The sequence below is a fragment of the Bubalus bubalis genome, chromosome 5, assembly GCF_019923935.1.
Source record: "Bubalus bubalis isolate 160015118507 breed Murrah chromosome 5, NDDB_SH_1, whole genome shotgun sequence".
Lineage (NCBI taxonomy): Eukaryota > Metazoa > Chordata > Mammalia > Artiodactyla > Bovidae > Bubalus > Bubalus bubalis.
In genome coordinates, this window is record NC_059161.1 from 112,575,245 (window position 1) to 112,599,159 (window position 23,915).

The 23,915-nt window shown below is 45.5% G+C and overlaps 1 protein-coding gene across 5 annotated transcripts in view; it reads right to left on the minus strand.

Annotated features, from left to right (window-relative positions):
- ETS1 (ETS proto-oncogene 1, transcription factor) overlaps positions 1–23,915 on the minus strand; it is a 138,739-nt gene that overhangs the window by 64,795 nt on the left and 50,029 nt on the right. The window contains exon 1 of one of the 5 annotated variants that reach the window (XM_025286400.3): positions 9,640–10,122. The exons of 3 other annotated variants lie outside the window; for them this stretch is intronic. In XM_025286400.3, coding sequence (XP_025142185.1) covers positions 9,640–9,721 — 82 coding nt within the window. In that variant the 5' untranslated portion in view covers positions 9,722–10,122. Of the gene's footprint in view, positions 1–9,639; positions 10,123–23,915 lie in introns of those variants that run through there. One more of the 5 variants, XM_006072375.4, reaches the window with a different exon arrangement.

Here is a 23,915-nt window from a genome sequence, read left to right on the forward strand (position 1 = left end):
GAAAAGAAAAAAAGAACTAGATAAAAACGAGATGAGAGATGCCTACACAAGTACACATAGATCAACTCTGCCCTCTTATCAGTTTTTCCACCAAACTTGCACGCTGATCTAAGGTCCCTGCTCCTGAAAGAAAAGGGCACCTGGGTCAGACCCAAAATGCAGCAATAACATCAAGAACTTGATTTTCAGATAACAGCTGTATACAGGCGCCATTCCTCCACTGCCATTGAAAGGCCAGCAGCCTACGCTCACCACACCCCAGCACATACTCGCAGCTTCCTGGACCTGGGGAAGCCAGAGCAGCTGGGATCCCCAGGCAGCCAGCCCTGTAGGAAGGCCAGACCCCTATCCGTGAGCACCCAGCAGCCAAGGACTGGGCCCCTCCCTGGGTACAAACAGGAGACTGGGGCCTCACCGGGGTGGCTTTGAGCAGAACGCATTCCTGCTGCAGGAGGCAACTGTTTACGCCCAGAGCAGTACTCTGAGAAGGGCAGCTGAGATAAAGCAGCTCTGGCTCAGCTCACAGGCTCAGTCAGCCCTGGGGACGCAGCTGGGACCATGGACCCTCAGACTACATCACCTTCCTCCAGAGCAGACCCCACCCCCGCCAGACAGGAGCTGCTTCCCGCTGCAGCCGTAGCAAAGGTTGATGGAAATAGCAAGCTGTTTCATGAATGGGGACCAAGAGGGAGGTGTGATGCCTGGTCCAGCATCACCCCAGACATGCATTTTTCCAACTGTAAGCAAGGCCTGGGACAACCCCCATTGCCTCTTTCGGTGGACAGTAATCTTTGCAGATGTACTCAAAATCATCTCAAGGATGGAACTGTGATTAACAGAATCTGGGGATCCAGAGAAAAATATCCCCGTTTTTGCTCACCTCTTGAATGACATTTCATGCTCTCTCACAGCCTGAGTTATTTCAAATATTATTTAGAGTCATAAACTATCTGTGTTAAGAAAAACCTTACAGGTCGTCTTCTCCAGTGAGTTTTATTTCACCAATGAAGAGTCTGAGGTCCAGAAAAAGGAAATTACTTGTTCAAGGTCACATAGACAAATGGTTGCAAAACCATGGCTAGAATCCAGGCTTCCTGGCTCTCCTGGCAGTGATGGGTCCCCCAGAGTGGACATGTGACTTAGTTAGAACACAAAATGTAATCCTAGGAGGCTAAGAGGTCTCCCTTTATCATTCATAAATCCTCACTGCATTCCAGGCATTTAATTAGCATTTTAGTGAAATAAGATAACCAATGAATAATGTATAACCCCCCCCCAAAAAAAAACCCTAGGCAGGGAACCTCAAATAGACAGGAGAAAGAAAAATTAATACTAGAAGTATAGAAGTCAACACATGGAAACTTTCCCACAGAAAATTCCCTGTAGTGGGTTTTCTGAAAGGTATTTGAACATCAGACTCAATCACACACTCTCACGGATAATCATAGTGATTATCCGAGTACAAAACTGTAATTGCACAAAAATATCTTTAACTCAGTGCATGTATAATACCAGCACATAGTAGGAGTTTCTAAATACACACTTAAAAAACCAGGTATCTACACTCACTCACCAGGGTTAGGAACCCTTGGCCTGACCTAGATTCTTATTTTGCATTTGTACCTTGAAAATATGTACCTGATTGCTTCTGTCATCTTCTCTGAGGTTTAACGCTTATTCTGATAAACTGATACAGAGGTTTTAACAACTAACAGTATGAGTGGGAGGTAAAGTAATGCTACCAAAAAAAAAAAAAATAAAAAAGACAACAGCTCTCTCATAAGCCTCTTTAATAACACTGCTCTTTTCTTAAAATCTCCCTATTTTCAAAAGCAAAATTCATCCTAAGATGCAAAAGGTTCTCACGCGGGTCCTGACCTGACACTTCTGTCTCTCTTCTCTTTCTACAATCAAGGTATTTTTCTTCATATTTATGTAAGCCTTTCTTTCACTCCAAACTTTCAGCATTCTCCCCACGCTATTCTATTTAAAATAATCCTCTACGTGTTTTTAGCACCTCTTTCAAATGCTTTTGAAATACCCATGTTCTCCCTGAAGCTGACCCAAGAAATTATTCTAGCCTAGAAGTGTTGGAAGAAAGCACCCAACAGACAGAAAATATAAACAATCATTGACCCCCATGTACTTCTACAAGTTCAAGTAATGGTCCTCCTGCACTACTGGCCATGAAAGCCCCTGGAGCACAGGGACTATTCCATCTGGGTTGCCCTGACCTGTGCAGGATATAAAGTATTCAGAAAAGATGACACAGACAGAGTGGAAACAGCAGATCCAAGACCACCCTCCCAGCACTTGGACTGGAATTCCTACCCAAGCGCCATGATTGGTCCATATGGGAGTTTTCCCAAAAGTCTATAAAATACCACTTAAATTCTTTTTTTTTATGCTATTTCCTATCATTCTTTCATTACTCCTTTCATAACTTCTTACTCTGTTCTCCCTCACCTCTCTTCTTTCTCTTCTTTTTTTAGAGAAAAGAGATACTACAGTTAAATGCACCAATTCCCTTCCTCCCATCCTAAAAAATGAAGGGCTTAGATTTTTACCCTTTGTTTTTACCCGTTAATGGTACCAAAAAAAAAAAAAATGTTTTTTTTTTATCCCAATGTAAAGCTTCTCATCTTGGATAAACATTACACCAAAAAATGTCATCATCTTCACATGTGTAAATGAAATAAGTAGGGGGAAATGCCAGTATTTCCCCCTACTCAGAAGTTCATTTTCACACACACACACCCTACATGCTTAAAGCTTACAGTTCCTCCGCAGAATCTTGCAAAGTAGAAATCAACAGCTCAGCATAGCTCCCCAAAGCTACCGAGAGGTTTCAAATGCTTCGAGCGAATGCGTTTGAGGTTGATTTTTAGTTGTTTCCCAGGCGCTGAGAAATATTCTATTATGTGTCAAAAACACATTTAAAAATATAACTCACGGCTGGGGGAAACCACACAGAACTTGAATTTCTTCAAACTCTGAATCTTGTCCTTTTAGCTCACTCTGGATGGCCTAAAACCCTAAAATTAGCAACTTAGAGCAGGTATCATAAAAATACTGTTGTCCAAAATCAGTGTCTACGTGGTGTGCACCCAGTTTCCGGGGAGAGTCCTACTCTACGTTTACCTCTCATTCTGGTATAATCACTAAAAGCACCCTTATACTCTGAAAAGTGTCCCAGTTTGGATGGTAAATTTTAAGAACACACCATCAAGATCTGAAGTCCAATAGCCTACAGTTTTCCAATGCTGCACTGGGTCTTAAAGCACCATCTGGGCCAATATCTTACAGTTCTCAGAGACAGAATGAAAAGCTACAGAAAAAGGACAATGGAGACCAGCTGATGGGCAGTAGGAAGCCACCTTTTCAGTGCCCAGTGACAAGCCTGGTCCCAAGGGGCAGAAACTGGAAAGAACATGGGAAATATAAAGAACCTGGCCAAATAATCAATAAACACTTATGGCTCAAACAGCAATATTTTGAGTGTTTCTGTAAGCATGGCTCCCTGCCAATGAAATTGGATCTGCTGTAACCTACTCTACAGGCCAATTTCTTTCTGTATCTGCATGGAGACTATAAACTACACAATTAAAAAGAAAACAGTAACACAGATAGGCATAGGGCTTCAGAGAAGTGGCCAAGTAGAAATAGGCTGTTTCTGCCAACTTGAAAAACATGTACTAATGTTCTAGAAAAAGATCTCTTCAACCCAACTCCAGCAAAATGGAGCTGTAGACACATGACAAAGAAGCATGATAGACTGGGGGACTGTCTTATTAACCCTGAGTTAAGAAGAGCTTAATAGCTGTAAGTAAAAAAAACAAGAATGCTGAGAGTTGTTTTAATCGCTATGTCATGTCCGACCCTTGGCAACCCCATGAACTGAGAAGAGCTCACCAGGCTCTTCTGTCCATGGGATTCTCCAGGCAAGAATACTAGAGGGGGTTGCCATTTCTTTCTCTAGGGCATCTTTCCAGATCAGGGATTGAACCTGCTTCTGCCGCACTGGCAGGCGGATTCTTTACCGCTGAGCCACCAGGGATGCCCAGAATGCTGTGAATAGGGTGGTAAATCCCATCAGAGATTCCGTCTGAGCAAGGGGATTCATGTTTCATTCTACAGCAGCCAGATAAAAACATGGGGACAAACTGCTCTCTGTGATATCTGTGGGGCCCCAGGGGTATTGTATGGAGAAAATGCTCCCCATAAGGCAGTGATTGAGGAACCAAGACCTCACCCATGGACAAGCTGCCAGGGCGTCCGTTGGTTTCCCTCTGAGCTGTGGGCCGTGCAAGGCGAGCAGGTCTCACGTAGCATCCTGTGGCTCAACTTCCCTCCTTCTACCAAAATACACCCAAGATTAAAGGTAAAAGGGGAAGGGGTGGCAGAGAATGAGATGGTTGCATAGCATCATCCACTCGATGGACATGAGTTTGAGCAAACTCTGGGAGACAGTGGAGGACAGTGAAGCCTGGTGTGCTGCAATCCCTGGGACTGCAAAGAGTCAGACACAACTTAGCAACTGAACAACAAAAACAGCATGCCCTGACCCATGACATGGGCTTGAAAACGCTACACTTTAGGCAGAAAAAAAAGTAAAATGTATTTGCTGCACAGACAACAAAAGCAGGTACCTCTGGCCTCCTTACAAGAAGGAAAATTAAATTACATCTGTACTAAGAAAACAAGCTAGTTACTGATCTGTGTCTCTCGTCACCCTGTTTGTGAGTGAGATCCACGCAGAGCTGCGTCCATGATGAAAGAGGTAAAACAGGCCGAATGGGGAAGCTCCGGGAAGGATGCAACCTTGGAAGTAAACACAATCCCGTCCTCACCTGTGAGAAAAGGAACTCCGTCTGGAAAGCATTGGAAAAACAAGAAATCTGGTTCTCTGCTTGGTGATCTCAGGCAAGCGTTACTGGAATCTTTACGTATCTTCTTAAAGCAACATACCTGGACTGCTGGCCCTGGAGGGAGTTCACAGGACAGACAGGCCCTCGCCCCTAACTCAGAGGAGTCATGCAGGGTGACAGGGAACCCTTGCCCTCCTGAACTCCCAAAGCACCAGCCCCCCTAGTACGGCCTCTTTTAATTCCCTGGCTTTCTGTGAAGAACATGGTGTTTTACCTAACGTATAAAATATAAAATGCTCCGCAAGGCTCATCAATTTGTAAATTTCTAACCTTGAGCCTTGAGGAAATTATTCATATCTTGGAATACCCTCCTCCACATCTAAACAAGGGATATGATAATACGTCCCCTACCCTGGAGTCGGGGTGTGACGTGGGAAAGAGCCTGGTTGAAAACGCAGGTTCAATACATGTTTCAGAAACACCCCCTACAACTTGGGAATGGCTGGAATTTACCTTCATTGCGAACTCAGGGAATGCCACCACAGCCCTGGGTGATTCATTCTGCAAACCAGTGACGACTGTAATTTTTCTGTCGCTGTCGCAGAGTTATCTGTGCTCTTTGCAATAGGGAGCCTGGCTTTCACGAAATATCCTGACCTACACTAACCAGCTCTCAGTTCTGCACAGAGTTTGATGGAGCCCAGAGCAAGCTGAGCTCTGGTAGGGTAGATCTCGGGCTGGTCTGTCTCCTAGGAGGAGGTGATCCCCCTACAGGGTGGTCTGGTCTCTTTAAGAAAGAAAAAAAGTTACAGAGACAAAAAAAAAAAACAACACAGCAATACAAACCAACCAAAAATGCCAGGAATGCAACTTCTGCCAACCAAATAAATAAATAAGATGTGAGATACTTTATAATAACTGGACATGATGCTTTTCTCTCAACCCTTCACAACTGAAAATCTCTGCATTTCCATCAACCCTACAAATGTGCCCTGGCCTCTGCTCCCAGGCAGCACTGACAACCTCCATCACCCACAGTAACTGAGTCCCTGAGCCTGTAACTGACAGCCAAGCCCCAGAGATGCCCTGACACTCTGAGCGTCCTCTGGTTCACTGAGTTTGCTGTTGGGGACACAGAATAGAGTGTGAGATCTCAGGGAGGCAGGTGAAAAGGTCCTCTCTAACTTCAGTCTTCTTTCCCTCTCAAGTAAGAGATTAGGGGAGGTGCGTAAGACCGCTGTAGCCTCTATAAAACACTTCAAGCTACCCCCCCACCCCCCCAACTCTACAGTCACCAAGGTCATTTTGTGCTGTTATTACAGATCAGCACTGTTTTAAGATATGCATACAGTAACAGATTTATTTCCATCAACCCTATGAGGTAGAACGGTGATCGTACTCATCTGACAGCTGCAGGAGCTGGAACAGAGAGATTTTGTTCAAAGTCACAAAACTAGTAAGTGGCACAACTGAGATTCAAAATTACACAAGTTGGTTCCAGAGACCCTGCTCGGAAAGGAGAATGCTCCGTGGGGGTCTGGAAACACGGTGAAAGAGTTATCCTAAGAGCAAGGCAGCTCTGCGTTTTTTGTCTGCACAGTTGAAGTTACAAAGACTGACCGAAGGCACTGGGAACAGAGGGAGCTTCTTCCTGTCTCCTAAGGCAAAACAGGTCAGAGGGATGGGCAGCCTTTTCTAGGGTAGGAAGGGGGCTGATGCTTTCAATCTTGTAAAAGACCAAACATTCAGAATCAGAATTCCTCTCTTCTCTGAGCATTACTGCTCACCTCACCAAGAAGGTGAAGTGGGGAAGGAGAGAAAAAATTAAGCGGCTGGGATGTATTTGCTTTGGCACCTGGCCTCCACCCCTTCTCAGCAAACTCCACACCAGGTGGGAACGCCACAGACTCTCTGTGGTCGTGTTTGTTTTAACCCATTTAAGCTCCGAGAACCCAGCAATCATGTATTACAATCAAAGTGATATATGCAACTTTACACTTACAAGGTAAGTTCAACGCCAGTGTTATTTCCAAGTATATGTTCATTTGGCCCTAAAAGCTGTCAAAACTCGAATGAGGCCTCAATCCAGAATAAAAGTGAATAAAAGTTCTTGATCAGACCCTAGCCACTGAGATTGGCAAATAACCCTGGGCTCCTGCAGGGACACCCACCTCCCTCCTGCCTCTCTCTCCAGCTCTCATACATTGCGCCGGGCGGAGGGGCACAGAGGTGATAGCAGGTCTAATGAATGAAACCAGTTAAGTTCCCCCAAATAGTTGTCTCCACATGTAAGAAACTAAACAAGCCAAAGAATCAGTCTGGCAAACATTTAAGTCACAGCTGTAGACACAAAGCCATGCTATGAGAAGTTAAACTTTTAAAATGTCCTGTACGGTCTTATAGGCAAAGCAAATCCCCACTTTGCCAGTGAGTGTCTTTTCCCACCAACAAAAGCCAGCAGCCCTGGCCAGTGCTTCCTGCACCCCTGCACCTGCAAGTTCAAGTCTCAACTGAAGTTTCTCTGCCAAGCTTTACAGAAGCAACTTGCAGTGTTACTCAAGGCAACTCTGTACACTGAGAAGGTAGAAACGGGGATATATTTCACTTGAGCTGCTGGCTCACCAGACATTCTTAGGTAAGTAACCTACCTTCTCTGTGCCTCTATTTCCCTTTCTGAGGTATGGGTATAATAGTCACATATATGCTACTAACCCTCCAGAAAAGAAAACGAACTCAAATTTAGATATTATATTCGCTCTGTATTTTCAAGATTCTCTATTTAGTTTTCCCAAGATAGCGCCAGAAATCAAATCTCATTACAATGAATGGCTGAAGACTTCCCAATTTCTTCGATCAGCTGAAATTTTGTTGTACTGAAGGCTGTTGACAAAATCGGATCAGAGGCATGTAAACCATTTTGCAAAGGACGGACACTGTAAATTTGCTTATTATAATGGTGAGGACTGCAGCATAATGCTCACTGTTCCCATCTTACAGATAGGAAAGCTAAGAACAGTTACTCGCTCAGGATTTATTTTTATCAATAACCAACAGAACAGCATCATCTACTTAAAACCTCTAATATTTACTAAAACACTCCCCCAAAATGCTTCCGCTGTTTACTGTGATCTAAAACATGTGTTGCTAGGGGGCCCTTTTTCCTTCCCAGCAAGCCAAATCCACTGTAGGTTTCTGAACTGACAGATCCACACGCTATTTCCCAGACAACCAAATCTGTCTCTTCCCCATAAACACACATATAAACAAGCCATACTTAGGAAAAGGAGGCATTAGTTGAGATCTGTCTTTGCTGGGAACTCTCCTTTCACTTCCTCTATAAACGGTTAGCATCAATTGGGACTAAGAGAATTTATTCTGGCTTCTTTAACACTGCCCCCGCCCCCTGCCCCCAAGGCCACCATCACACCAGCATCATTTCTAAACTGTAGCTCTCTGTGCCTGAAATGTCTCCGAGGTTCTAGTTCATCTCAGCATCTCTGTGATAACAGTCTTAGTCTTTCTGTACCTCCCAGGGAGCAACCCAGAAACCCTGGGCTTGAGTTTTAGGGGGTCTAAGAGAAGTCACCACCCACCGCTATGTCTTCATTAAGGTCTCTGAAAGATCTTCGAATGACAAAATTCAGCTTGGCTTGTGTTGAAAGTTTAAACAGATTAAGAAAGGGTTAAAATAAGCAACTAATTACGGTGGAGGCAAAAGAACCAGGAGCAGCCGCTGAACTTATTGATCATCAGATACAACAGAGCTGCCTGTTACTGCGATTAATTATTTTCCAAAAACATCAGCTTGTCCCTCTACATCTTTCTATATACCTTTACCTCCAAAATCATGAAGCTCTTAAGGACAGCTGGCAGTTCCTATCCTGAAAGAAAGCAACTTTTCTTCTCAAACTGCATTTATTCCAGAAATTCTAGAGTGCCAGAGTCCATTAAACTGCTTAGCAGAAAAAACTGTGTCTAAGACAAACTGAAATTTCTTTCCTATCCCTTTCTTCTGCAAATCCAAGAGCTGGATAACACACCAACCAAAGACCCAAAATCACGTTTGGTGTTGGGAGGTTTTCCCTCTTCTCACAGATCTTAGGTAGCAAGGGACACATTAATGGCAGATTAGAAAGATGTATGAAGTAACCTGAATAAACAGAATGGGGATGTTTCCCGGAGTTAAGATGATCATTTCAGCTCTGCGTCCATCTCCATACCCTCAACCCCGAAAAGAGACACTAGACAGCAAAGGAACATGTGACAGGCGAGCTCAGGAAGGCAGGACATTTGAAAATGTGCTTGAAGGCCAGCCAGTTAGACACCCTTTGGGCACTTACTCCCCAGGGCTCTCCATCTAGCTCCAACTCTGGGCGATGTCGGCAGGGTCAGGGGATGATGTCCTAAGCGGCAGAGTCCACCCTCACTAACGTTAAAGAATAAGGCCAGAGGGTTCCCGCTCATTTGGAAAAATAAGAAAGCAGGAATGGGGGTGCTGGACATTCTAAAAGCTTTTTCCCACTACTCACAAAAACACAGCTGTGAAAATAAATACCACCCGCCCCCCACCCCCCAAAAGGGGTATCGGGCCACCAACAGTCCAGCTCTTCCTCCTGTCTACATCTTTCCAGCTGCCACCAGCATCGCCTGCTTAGCAGCTGGGGCAGAAACGCACCACTTGCCTGGAAGGGAAGATCACAGGGGGAGAAGTGGAGGGGACCCAGGCCAGAGGCCGAGGGCTGGGGTGGGGGTCTTGGCAGTCACCACTCACCCGGGGAGGGGAAAAGCTCCATATCCACTTTTTCCGTCTTGATGATGGTGAGAGTCGGTTTGAGATCGACGGCCGCCTTCATGGTGCCAGGAGTGGGGAGAGGGGACAGACGGGGCTAGAGCGAGTTTGCTGTTATTCTTGTTTTTCTTTTTAATGGGAATGAGTAACAGGGGAAAGGGGACGGGGGGAATCGGACCTTCTTCTTTAAAATCTCAAATTTCCGCTGACTTTGTCCCTCGCCCAGAAGGTGAGCGCCCGGAACTCTCTCCGGGGTAGTTAGCACTTTGCGGGAAAGTGCGCGCGCGCCGGGTCCCGCCTCGCCTGCGCCCCGCCGGCTCCCTCCTCGTCCGCGCCCGGCTCCCTCCTCTCCGCGGGCAGCCGCCTGCGCTCGCCCTCGCCCTCCAGAGCCGACTCCCTCCCTCGCCCGCGCGCTCTCCCCTCCTCTTTGGGGCGTAGCTCGCGGCGCCGGGCCCCGGCCGAGGATCTGCGCGCCCGGGCCCCACCCCCAGGATCTCTGCCTGGCGGGAGGAGGGAGACTCAGGGGCGGGGCGACGAGAGGCGGGCGCGGCCGGGAGGCGGGGCCCGAGACCCTCGGCCAATCACCAGCCACGGCCCAAACCGAAAGGAAGCGGGGCGGAGCTCAGGGCCCTCCGTGCCCGCCGTGCCCTCGGCTCTCCGCGCTCTGCGGCCAGGTCGCCTGGGAGCCGCGCGCGGAGCCGGCGGGCCGCGGAGCCCCCTACCTAGGGGAGAAGAGCCCGGAGCGGGCGGGCTGGCTGGTGCCCGGGCCACCCCGGCAGTTTGGGAAAGTCCGTCTGATTCTCCACACATTCTTGAGGACTTGGTCACCCGCTCCCGCCCCCTCCCGGGAGCGGCATAGTTTTCCAAGTGCGTGTCCATCATTCATTCACAAAGACTGACACACAGGACGTGAGGCAGCGGCTGGAGGGGCGTGCGTGCGAGCAAGGGGCTCCGAGCCAGCGTCCTCAAAGGGCTCTGGGAATACTGGACTCCGGCCGCTTAGTGACTCAGGGATCGGGGCTGTATTGCTGGAGGAGCCTTCGATTTTCCCAGAGCCCACCCGCGTCATCGTTAAGAGATCAATTAAGAAATGAGCTGCCCTTGATAAGAATCTAGCTGCCACTGGTACGGATGGAGCCCAAGGCTGCCTCCTGGAGACCCCAAAAGAAAGGCCCAACGACTTCTATAGTATTAGGAAAGTCAAGAACTGGGGCCCCAAACTGGAATCCAGTCCTGGGCTTCCTTGAACTTCCAGTTTCCCTACTTCTATTCCTCTAATTATGTCACCACTGGCCAAAATTTTGTGTTTTCTTTCACAAATTCTCCTCTGCTAGATAAAACTGACAATCCTCCTATTGCCACTGTCTAAAACATGATGCACAGCTCTGTGGTTTGAAGTTTCTGAAGTACATCATTCACAGCCATGACAGAATCACAATTTCAGCCCCCTTTTCTATTTGGGAAGCCCAGACACTTAGGATACCCTAACATGACCCCTGCATAATTAATAGCTTGCCACTGGCGCATTGGTTATAAACGGAGAGAGGTGGTCCTAATTAACAAATCAAGCAGTAGACACTGAGGTGCACACCTAGACACACATACATGTATAGGGAGCCAGGCATTGATACCTATCTTTGATGAACTAAAAGAGTAAACATAAATCTCTCTGAACAACCTCAGAGGAAGCTATTTTTAATCCTGTTTCCTGATTTCTAAGCATATGTTTAACTCCCACCACACGGTTATAACTGTAACCTCAGCCTCTGATAAGTCTTAACACACCTGCTTACCTCATCTAACTCCAGTTTTGTCCTCTTGAAGTATAGTAATTTACAGGTTTCCCACAGCCAGAGAGGGAAGGAGCCAGGAAGAGAAGATAAAGCTCAAATCTCGGGCTCCTGGTTCAAACTTCAGATTATGCTCGTCTTCCAGTGACTCTGCAGAGTAAAGTATTTGTACGGGGGTAAGCCTGATAGACGAAGGATTGTTGTCATCCAGCTGTGTTTCCAAAAGGTATGAGAAAACAGCGCTGGCCCCCAGATGACAAGAACAGACCCATCAGATCCTGGGAAAAGCTGGGGGAAACAGCGCATGAATGAATTGTGCATTTGCACATTCAAATGAGCAGCCAAGCAAGAGATCTTGAACCAATCCCGCCTTACCCACTGTGAATACATCAGCAAAAAGAACTGTGCAAATCAGGAGTTGCTTTGGGGAATTTTGTTTTATCAATGTTATGTTAAGGAAATGCTGGCATTTTTTTAAATCCAGGTGTGAGTATTCTATTTCAAATGCAGCTTTCTCAGAGCAAGTCCTGTCTCTCCCTCAGTCCTTTTCTCAGCTTTCTTTCCAGGCTAGCCTAAACACTGCTAACCACCCCCATCCCTGCAAATTAGACACTCAAAGAGCCTGCCATGATAGATCCAAAAACACTGTCCACTCCAGCAGTGGGGGAAGTTTATTCCTTCAATTCCTCAATGACGACAGCTCAACTTGTCAGTCATCCTTTATAACCCAGTCCTGAAGCCCAGAAGCTTGAAAGGTTTGACTGTGCAAATCAGGGAATGGGGTTTGGGAGATAGCCAGGGGCCACCACCGACTTCCAGGAAAGTTACCCTGCAGGAGGCCAGTTGTGAATATTGATGTTAGCAGAAGTTATACATCCAACCTCCCATCTGAATGAAACTTCCCTAAGGACAAGGAGCACTTAATATGGACAGAGTTATAGTATTTTCTACATATTTGGGATTTGAGTAACCCAATCAGGCCTGCAATGATCCCACTTTGTTAATTGATAATTTCGATAAATGAAATCATTATTCTCTGTAGGACACAAGCTGATTTTTTTCTAAATGTTCCTATGGACTTGAGATGATATTTGTATCATGTGTACTGTGCTTAGTCACTCAGTTGAGTCTGACTCTTTTCGACCTCATGGACTGTAGCCTGCCAGGCTCCTCTGTCCATGGGGATTCTCCAGGCAGGAATACTGGAGTGGGTTGCCATGCCCTCCACTTTGTATCTTACTATATCCTAAAAAACAGTGCCTTGCATGGTGCCTGACACATTGTAGACACTCAATAAATACTCATTGAATTGTGAACTATCAGGTTTCCCAGGTGGCTCAGGTGGTAAAGAATGTGCCTGTAGATGAAGGAGCCGCAGGAGACATGGGTTCAATCCCTGGGTAGGGAAGATCTCCTGGGGGAGGAAATGGCAACCCACTCCAGTATTCTTGCCAGGATAATCCAATGGACAGAGGAGGAACATAGAGGGTTACATTCCATGGGGTTGCAAAGAGTCAGACACACACACACACAAAAGACTGAGCACACACACAAGTAAGTAAGGAGTGAACTCTCACCTCCCTGGTCACTAGGGACTTTTACTTTGCCACCAAAGCTTCTCAATACAAAGGTTGAGTGAGTTTGATACTTAGGGCTTGTGAAAATGAGCTAAACAAATGCAGACCTACCTCTAGGTCTGACCTTTGGCTTGGCTGATCACAAGCTCTATTCCCCAGCACTCCTGTCCACTCTGGTTCATTAGTGCCTCAGTTCTCCCATTAATAAAACAAGGTCAGCTGAGCTTTGCCTTCCAGCCCCTTGGGCAGGTTGTTTCAAGACCCTATCTGCTTCTTAAGGCACTCAAGAGAAATCAACCAGGAATGACTTTGTTTTTGCTTGTAATGCAGCAGTCTGTTCTTCCTACACCTGAGAGAAAACAGAATTGTATCTTCAAACATTCCCAAAACTTAGGGAATTACACCCAGCAAGCGCTGAAATTCCTCAAACTAGAGATATCATGCCAGAAGGGTTCAGAAGAGACATCAGGCATTGAGGGGCAGGGGTGTGGAGTCAGACATTAATGACACCAAGAAAACAGTCACTTTTTATAAGAACTCCCTCAGAAACATGGAGTATGTAAAACACATAAAGTTTCTCTTTTATCCTTCTCCCTCCACTGTACTCCAGTATCAATAAAAAATAAATACAAAAATACACCTAATTTTAGACAATCCTGGAGGATCCTGAAGATTGTCCCTCTCCAAAGTGTAGTGGAATAAATTGTCTATTTCTCGAATCTTGACCAAAAACTGAAGAATCTCAGAGTTGTAAGCTAAACTACGCTTTATTAAAGGTAGGTGCAAAAACATCCAGACCGCTAACGGCTAATCCAGAGCAAGTTTATGACTCACAGATGATTTACTGGTTTAAATGTAAGATTGAAAAAAAAAAAATTTTTTTTCAATTAACAACCTTCCCGCTTTGCGTTTGTGGTTGTTTTTCTCTGAGAAAAAAAAGGCAACAGTCACCCTGTCGAACACAGAAACAGGCTTCTAAAGCTTAACTCTAAAGCAAGTGGTTTCTCTGTGATAAGTTGAGTCACTGAAAAGCACCCTACAGGGAGAAAGATGCCTGGGGCTTCCATATCTACCGTTATCAAGCTGCCATAAAATGGAAAACTGGAGAAAATGAAAAGAACTCTCTTAATTAAACTCGGATGCCCAAAGGCCTTAGGGTCAGTTCAGGAACCCTAGTAGGGGACTCAAGCTGGGCTGTCGCTGACTGCAGGCTGGCTCTGTGACCTCACGAAGCCACTTAACCTTTTTGTGTAACAACCTCATCCCTGTTTCAGGGAATAAAAATCACGGCTGGCTCTCCCCTGACCGTGTAATACAGACTCATTAACTATTGTTTAGAAGGTACAATAAACAATGAGCGATAAGTAAGGGGGGAAGCCGGGAGGAGAGGGCGGGCTGCGGAGAGGGGAGGACGTGGGGCCTGTTTGCTCTGGGAAAGTTTTCCAGGATAAAACCAAGAGGAGCCTGAGTAGTGCAAACTCTGGAATAAGACTCAGACTGAAATTCCAGCTTGACCCCACTCACCGGCTGAATTACTCCACAGAAGTCCTTTAAACAATCCCAAACCTCAGTCCTTCCCTGTTGAAAGTGAGGTTGCTTGGAGGATTACATGAGATAATGCAGGAAAGAATTTAGCACGGTGCCTAGGTCAGGAAAAAGAGCTCAAATAAAGTTTAATCACTCTTACTGCTTTTAAGAGCCAATAGACGGTAGGATGGGCTTCCCAGGTCAGGCAGTGGTAAAGAATCTGCCTGCTAATGCAGGAGATGTGTGTTTGATTCCTGAGTACGGATGATCCCCCTGGAGTAGGAAATGGCAACCAGCTCCAGTATTGCCTGCGACATCCCAGAGGAGCCTGGTGGGCTACAGTCCACAGGGTCTCAAAGAGTCAGACATAACTGAGCTACTGAGCATACACGCACATAGATGGTAGGACATAGGAGAAATCACACAGAAAAATCTTCTCCATGGCCACCCCCTTTGCAGAGTAAGGTAGACCCTCGATTTACCTGAACTGTCTTATGGACAGATTAGGAGAACGATCATATCTAATTTTAAAAAATCTCTCCAACCAACTCCCTCAGAACCTGCCCAACTTGGACCTCGCTTTAGATATTCCAGTACTGCCTGGTCGAGAGAGGAAACTGCAGACTTGTATTTAAAAGTCACAGCAAAGCTGTATGTCTGGTTCAGAAGGAATATCATGTTTGTGATGCCTCTTTGGAGACAAAACCTTAGGTCTTGGCTTCATCACATGTTGTAGTTAGACGGACTCTCAGCCCTGCTATCTCCAGAGGAAAAAATGACTCTGAGCAAATAAGTCATTCTGCCCAAGGTCAAACAGTTCAGAAAAGATGGTCATTTCACGGCTTGGGCATCTCCTTGGGTTTATAGATACCACACTGCAGGGCAAGTCACTCACTGTCATTCGGTTTGGTCTGTTCGCAGACACCCTTGAGAAACGAAGCAGGATACAGCATACATAGGAACAGAGAGATGCTCAGACTCAATTTCTGGAAATCTAACAGTCTCCTCTGCCCTGGATGTGTTGACTTCGGGCATGCACGCTTCAGGGTAACCACACTAGCATTCCCTGCGGGAGACAGCTTGGCATGGGCTTAAGGAGAGAAAGGGTCTGGGCTGGCTCATCGCTGTCTGCCGTTTCTTTAGGCTGTAATTACGACCCATTCAGCTGCATCTGCAGCCCCAACAATGTGGGATGGATGGGCCTCATCCACAGACCAGGCGACATTTGAAAATCTACCAGTTCAGACAGCACGTACTTCTCTCGCAGCAGCTCAGACTTCTGCTCACACAGAAGGTGGTGAGGAGCTGCCAATCAAGGCTACAGGATCTGAGGTTCTTTCCACACCACAGTTCCTTTCCTTGAGGTGAACTGAGCACCTGTCTTGGAATTTTGGCCCCGACTGGGCCTGGGTCATGCAGAATGCGGGCTACCATGGAGCCGATGGGTTCATGTAGCGTTAAGTGTGAATTCTAATGTAAACTGTCCTAAATTGGTCCCTAGAGGATGGAGAGGTACTATGGCATGTGCAAAAATGGTGGAAGAACCAGTGTTCTTTGATATCATGGCTGGAGCAGAGAACCAGGCTCCTGGTGGGGAGCTCGGAACCCCAGGAAAACAGGATCCTGAGCCCCCCCAACCAGACTGCAGGTGGTTTCATCTGGTGGAAGGCTAAGGGTCCCCCCATCTGATCTCACCCTTCTTTTCCCTTGGGTTACAAAGACAACACAAGGCCTCAAAACAGATGTTCTCTGCAGTTGTAGTCTGAACCTTAAATTAAGATAATTTTATTGTGGCATCTTCCCTTTTCTTTTCCCCCTTTCATTTGGAAATGCCAAGTCAATTGCCCCAAAGGACTAACCTTTACCACCCTAGAGATGAAGGAGAGGAGGTGGGGTGGAGTAGGAAATGGCAATACTCATTCTGTTCTCGACACTGCAAGTTAGGCAGAGGAAGCAGGTGGCAGTAGAAGAAGACCAGCTCTAAGAGGAAAAGGGGAGATGCTACCAGAGGAAGCAGGACAGGGCACCTTTCTGACAACGGTGGGAGGATGGGTGAGGGGGAACACAGAAAGTTACTGTCACAGCATTTCTATGTCCTTGTCATTCTGGGACTTAAATCTCCAAGTTTCCAAAATGAAACTGAGGCCTGGTCTTGTATCTGGTACCTTGCCTGAGTTGATTTCATTGACCTGCACGGCCAATAGTCAAGGAATAACAATCAAACAAATCAATGGTGGTCCAAGCTGGAAGAGGATTCAGAGCAGAAAGGAGGAAGCTGCACAGAAGATGCAATGGAAGGTCAAGAGGAAAACCAAACACAGAGGGCATTTCTCAGTCTTTCTCAGACATGAGCACTTTCTTTATGCAAAGAATTTTCCACCCCACCGCCACGAGGTGCCCTCTAGTGCCCAGAACACCCCAAAGGAATATTTCAGTATGTATGTCTGCCTCCTACACTCCCTAAAGACGGCCATTAGTTGGTCGTCACCTCCGGTGCTCAGCTCAAGACAGTGGGAGCTCAATAAATGTCAGCAATTATTTAATTAACAAACAACTTCCTAAAATTTCAAATACAGATCTCTGAACTCAAATATCAGTCTTCTTTTTTCAGTCTAATGTGAGACTCAAAGTTACCCAATGATTAAGATAAAGAGGTAAACAGGTGACTCTTTTTAACTGAAAAGGTCTTTATCAAGTTTAACTCTCCTGTTCTCGTCACTTGCCTCTGATGCCCTTAAAGGAAAATATTGCTAAGGTCACCATATTCATTTTATTTTTCATATGAGTATTCATGGATATAGTTGTTTGTGAAAAAATAAATGGCGTTTGGCTTAACCACAAAAACAAACCAGTCATTTTGTCATTGGTCTGAATTTATATACAGCATACTGTTCATATTGTCAGAAACAGTCTTCAGAAATTCCTGAACTTAAGTTGCATCTTTTATTTCACTGATTATCATGAAGGTAAGATTCAGAGTCCCTGTATCCATTACTCAGATAAGAGAATACGTGAGATGAACCCAGTTTTCTCCATCTTTGTGAGGAAGAAGAGCTAGACACTTCATAGGGAGTCCAGTGTCATCCCTTTCACCTTCTCAAATTTACTGTAATTTGTCAGGTCCCCAGAAACAATGCATTTTTAAAAAATTGTCTGACCATACTATAGCACCCCCTCTGGTGAAATAGGGGATGTGTTGGAAGGAGATTGGGAAGGACAAGATAGGGAAAGTCAACTGAGCTGTTACCACCTAGCAGGTGGCACAAAGACAGAGAGAGATGCCTGACCTCTCTGGCTGGCTGGACCATGGCAGAGGACACCTCCTTGCACTAAATTAGTTATGTCTCCTGATGGGTCATGACTATGCTGTCAAAGAAAACAGGCTGATTTTCAACCATAGACATCAACGAAAAAATGGGTTTGGTTGGGGTCCACCATTGCCTTTTAGCTGCCATGAGAATCAGGAACACACATCATTTTACATCACTTCCTCCAAGCTAATTACACAGAATTGGCCCCAGAAAAAAATGAAGTGTGTTACACGGAGAACATCTTACTAGTCAGGAAATATAATATTCTTTGAAGCTGTCACCTACAAATATCTCACTCAGGCATCTACTCCTCCCTTCACTTCAGCATCCTCCACTTCACCACATCACTGGGTTATAATGAATTTATACGAGTCCTCCCTTAGCTGATGCTGAACCTAGTAACAGAGAAAGGGGAACGCAGAGCACTAATTCAAGTCCCTTGCTGTTTAAAGTCTCTTTTTGCATGTGTACTGTTCCCCAGAACACGTGCACAGAATCTGAGTTTCATGAATACACAGGACCATATATCCATAAAAACAAATCCAGGGTATCCAGTGTCATTATTCATATTTACAATGTACCAAATATGCCACTGATAGAGTTGACAGTTGAAAAACCACCTCAAGAAGGGATATGTCAACTCTTCTCCGGGATGACAGCTCCCATTTAATTCTCTGTTCTTCAGGGCCAAAGAGATGAAGTCTTCTTTAACTTACAAAGAGCCAGCTGGGCTCACTCGGCACATTGCATCACCCAGAGTGAAGGAGTCAGACGGAGCGGATGGTCCCGGTGATGACGCATGAGGTGGAAGAGACCCGGCTCACATCTCATCTATCTGGATTGGCTCCTGTACAATGAAAACCTTTCTCCCTTTGCCTTGATGAAGAGGGGAGAGGCTAAGCCGGTGTGTGTGATGTGCAAGAAGGCGCCATTTAATCAGTCAGGTCCGAGAAGTACTTTCAAGTGTTGGGGGCTCTGAGATGATAGGGAAGGTGGAGAAGGAAGAAAGTAGAAAACAGAGAAGTTATTCCTTAATGGAAGTGTATTTCATCAGACTGATCAGAAACATGTGTTTTCCCCAGACGGGGAAACCATCTTGAAAGACTTCATCACACAAAGGCTTTGGGTGGAAGCAAGCGCCACCAGGGACCCGCTGGGGAGGGGGAGGGAGCAGGGAGGAGGCTGTGCAGCTGGCTGGGGAGCTGGCAGGGGACGTGGGAGGAAAGCGCAACCGGCGGGCCTTTCTCTTGTGGCAGGTTCCCAGGAGAGGTCCCTTTCCAGGAATTAAAAATTCTAAATAATGTTCAGAATTTTGAAAAATCAAAAAGATTATGGACTATTCTTTCAGGGAATTCCACAGCCTTGAAAGAGACCAGATGGCTGGCAACCACCAACCCAGACCCAGGAAAGACCTAGTATCCACATACACTCCCGTTTTAGTGAGCAAACATTTTCTCTCCAGGAGAGTATTTTTTTTAATTAAATGTGATGGAGCTGAGGTGTGGAGGTAAGGGACAATTCCAAACAACCCACATGGCCTCGTGCCCAAAGAACCAAAGCATAAAACATAAACCAGAAGCAATGCTATAACAAATTCAATAAAGACTTAAGAAAACACGTGGTCCTCATTTAAAAAAAATTATATATATATATATATTTAAGAATATATATCCCATACAAAGACCTGTTGTTTTTTTTTTTGCCAAATTAGCTATCAGGCTTTGGTTTTCTAACTATAGGGAATGCACTTAATCGCTAAAAGAACTGAGGAGGCATGGGGTAGAGTGGTTAAGGGCATAAGCTTGGCTTCAGGTGGACAAGAGTTTGCATCAGCTTGACCTTTCTACAGCTATCAGTCCCTTGGCCTTAGCCTCAGTTTCTTCACCTGTAAAACAGGTGATCACAGTGCCCATTGACACAGTTAATCTGAGGATGGAATGAATTTGTGCCAAGTCATTTGCACTGTATCTACCACAGAATAAGCACCCAACAACATTTTGCAGCTATTATTCATTTTAAAAAATCAAGATGTTGACTTTGGATTTGGTGACCATAAAATTTTCATGGAAGTTAATCCAAGAGATGGGGACATAGTGGTCCCACTAAAGTCATGAAAAGTTAAAGTTGAAAATGAAGTCGTTCAGTTGCATCCAACTCTCCGACCCCATGGACTGTAGCCTACCAGGCTCCTCCATCCATGGGATTTTCCAGGCAAGAGTACTGGAGTGGGTTGCCATTTCCTTCTCCAGGAATTAAAGTCATGATATAGTATTAAAATAAATGTAATTTTAAGTCTGAGTATATAAATCGCACAGATCCAGACACCAATCCCTTTGGAAGAAAGGGGGTTGATTCCCATTACATAGATGTGAAATATGGTTCTGGAAGTTCTAAATGTATGGTCACAGCTACGTTACATACTAGCCATGCAGAGAGGAATAAATACCCTCTAAAATAAACTCCTGGGAATCCTGGGTTCTCCCCGCTCTGGGTTGTATGTTTGATATCCATTCAGTGATTTCATACAAACTGAGCAAAATAAGATCCCAAGCAATTGGCCTCGCTATTTGGCTTTTGGGCTGGTCACCAAGTTAGGAGAATCTTACACACACACTTCAGGTCACGCCCTATGTCTTGCTGCTTGAGCTCTCCCCAAACTAATGCCCAGTATACCACTGCATTCACTTCTCAGAAGTCTTTTCTTGTGTTATCCCATCTTCTTTCTGACAGCCAGAAGTTTCCTAACAACTTATACTGTAAACCTGGACTTCTGACTATCTCTGACTATGCTGCGTTTGCGTGCTCAGTTGCTCAGTCATGCCTAACTCTTTGCAACCCCCATGGACTGTAGCCCGCCAGGCTCCTCTGTCCATGGGATTTCCCATGGACAATGATATTTCCCAATGGAGTGGGTTGCAATTTCCTACTCCAGGGGATCTTCCTAACTCAGGGATCAACCTTCGTCGCCTGCATTGGCAGGCAAATTCTTTACCACTGAGCCATCAGGGAAGCCCAACTGCACTGTACTCATGCATATTTAGTTACATAATTCTGGACCTGCAAAGCACCCCCCCTCACACACACACCACCACCCCCACCCCACCCCCACCCCCCCCCCACCCCGCCCCAGCTCCGACTTGCCTCCTGGAATTCAGATGAAGTGTTCTATTTGCTATGTCATCACTTGTGCTGACCAGCTGAACCTAAGGAAAGACATTCCACCTTGCTCCACATGCCACCAGTCAGCAGCACAGATTCTGCTATTTAGGGGCATCCACTACATAATTTGTATTCTCGCACCACCCGTGCCTGGCATCTGGCCGGCAAAGGCTGGCAGCACGGAACACACAGAGTCTCCTCTCAAGTTGCCTACTCCATTTGGCAAGATGAACGCCGTATCAATGGGAAAGGGGACTTAATTGGATTGCTGAGAGTGTTAAGTCATCCCACCTCAGCTCCAAGTTGATTAAAGTGTAGCTCTGCCCTTTCCAACAACCAGAGCAAACAAATGATGAAGAAATACTCTAAAATGCACAAGGCTGGGTCCTCTCACTTACTCTCTCTTTTTTTCTTAGTGACTTTGGGGAGGTTTGGGCATGGATCCTGCACACACAATACTGTTCTTGTTCTTCTTTTCTCTACAGGGCAGCCCTGAATGGCTCTGTCTAAAATTATAAGCAGGGCAGCCCTGGGCTCCAAGAGATCAGAGCCCTCATGCTGTGTCTGAACAAAGACCCTGCTTTTCCCCAACAATTAGGCCTGCAGAAAGGACATCTATCTGCCTCTATTAAAACCACCACGTGCCTTCAAGTCAGCCCATTGTAAAGCTAATTAAATAACACGCCTCTCTCCCCATGCAGGTCTCCTGATTAGCTTTCCTCTGCCCGGAACGTCTGCAAAGTGCCTAGAGATAGACAGCTAATGTTCCACTTCTCTGACTTTCCCCCAACACCGACCGCTGGCCTTTGAAAAAGCCACCTAGTCACTATTGTCGGGTTTGTTCAGGCAACATGCTTATCCAGAGCTCACATGTGAGTTCTCCGACTTAAAGGAAGAGACAAATTTTATATTACTTTAAAAATAAGGGACTTCCCCGGTGATCCAGTGGTTAAGACGCCACACTTCCACTTCTACTTCAGGGAGCATAGGTTCAAATCCCTGGTTGCGGAACTAAGATCTCAAGTGCAGTGCAGCCGGAAAAAAAAAAAAAAAGTAATTTGGGAAAGCAACATTTCTGTCACAATGCTGACTCTTTGATGGAAATCCACCACTATCACAGTCTGCAACTGCTACCCCAGCAGCGTAACGCTCCTGAAGGGCTTTTCATAGAAGTCGAGGAGACTGGATAAGACGCAGCCAGGACTGTACAAGCGGCCCTCCAGCTCAGACCTGTATGAAACAGAAGCACAGACTTCTCGGAAAGACACTGTAGAGGAATGTTGATGTATGACAGAGGCCAACACAATACTGTAAAGCAATTATCCTTCAATTTAAAAAAAATTTTTAAAGGACACTGTAGAGTAAAACAGAGATATAAGAAACATTTCAACCCATTTTTTTTTAAAACATGATGTAGAAATAACAAATTCCTTCTAAGAGTCTTTAGTGCTAAGCAGATAAAATCGAAGCATTGCCTAAATGGCTCGCATTAGCCCCTGTCCATTTTTCAACCCTGCTTCTCTTTCTTTTCCTGCTCTCTGACAGCCCTGGACTTGCTGGTATCCCTTGAACGGGCCCCAGTGCTTCACCATTTTAAGTGCTTTTCAGACCTTTCTGGAAAGCCTTGCTCCACCCTTCCCACTCACCCACCTGGAAACAGCAGCAAACACCACCAACACCCCACCCCCACCCCCTGAAGGCTTCCTGGGCCTCTGGGATAAAACCAGGCACTTCCTCCTTTGCACCTCCTAACAAACTGTCTTCAAGTCAGTGTTTCAGGCTTCTGATTGAGTGCTTGCTACCTGGCTTAAAATAACCTCAGCCCAAGGACTTTTCTGGTGGTCCAGTGGTTAAAAATCTTCCTGATAGTGTGGGGGACAAGGGTTCCAGCCCTAGTTGAGGAACTAGGATCCCACATACCGGGCAGCAACCAGGCCTGCACGCATGCCGCAACTAGAAAGCCCGTGTGTTGCAATGAAAGATGACGAAGCTAAGACCAGATTCAGCCGAGTAAACAAAACAAATAAATATAATCTCCACCCTTCTAGGGCAGGAGTCATATTCTATTCGAATTTTAAATTCCACAAAGCTTAAAACACTGTGACTTGGACGGATAATTGACTAAATGAATGAAATGGTGAACGAATGGAGGAATGAATAAAACAGCCATGTGGTATTAAAAGTGATCTGAGATGGTAATGGTAAAATCAGGCCCACTTCCAGCTTCACCATAGACAGCCCTACATGCTTGGAAAAGGGCATTATTATCTTTTGACAGGGTTCTTTCCGTTTGAAACTGTCTAGTCTAATATACACACATACACACTTTTCAGATACAAATGTTTAATAATAAAATGAAAGGAGACCAGCTCTTTTCTAAGTCTGTTTAATAGTTACAGAGATTAACTTTTGAAATCAGCTCCAGTCTTTGAGGACTGTAGCTCATTTAATCATCAGACCATACCAACCTTTCCTTCTAAGTATTTTTAAGAAGATTCACCAATCTTCTCGAATGTCCTATACAGATGAATGGATGACTAAATTATAAAGCAATCCCATATGCAATTTAAATTTCCCATAAAATACTCATGGACCTCAAAATTAGCAGGGAAAAAAAAAAGCACTTGGCGAAACAGATTTTGCACTCTGCCAAATCCACAAACATTTAAAAACAGCCAAAGTCACTGAATGATTCCCATCCTTAAAACATAAAACCTTATAGCAAAAGTCACTCCCTGATGGTTCTCTTATGAATTCACTTCCATGCACAATGCCATCCGGGGTCAGGTCTTCCCTTGTCATTTTACCATCACGGTCTCAACTTCTAGAAAGTTGTGCTTTTCTAATATTTGAGGGTGCCTTCTATAGAGAGAGAGAAAGCAAGGGATAAAGAC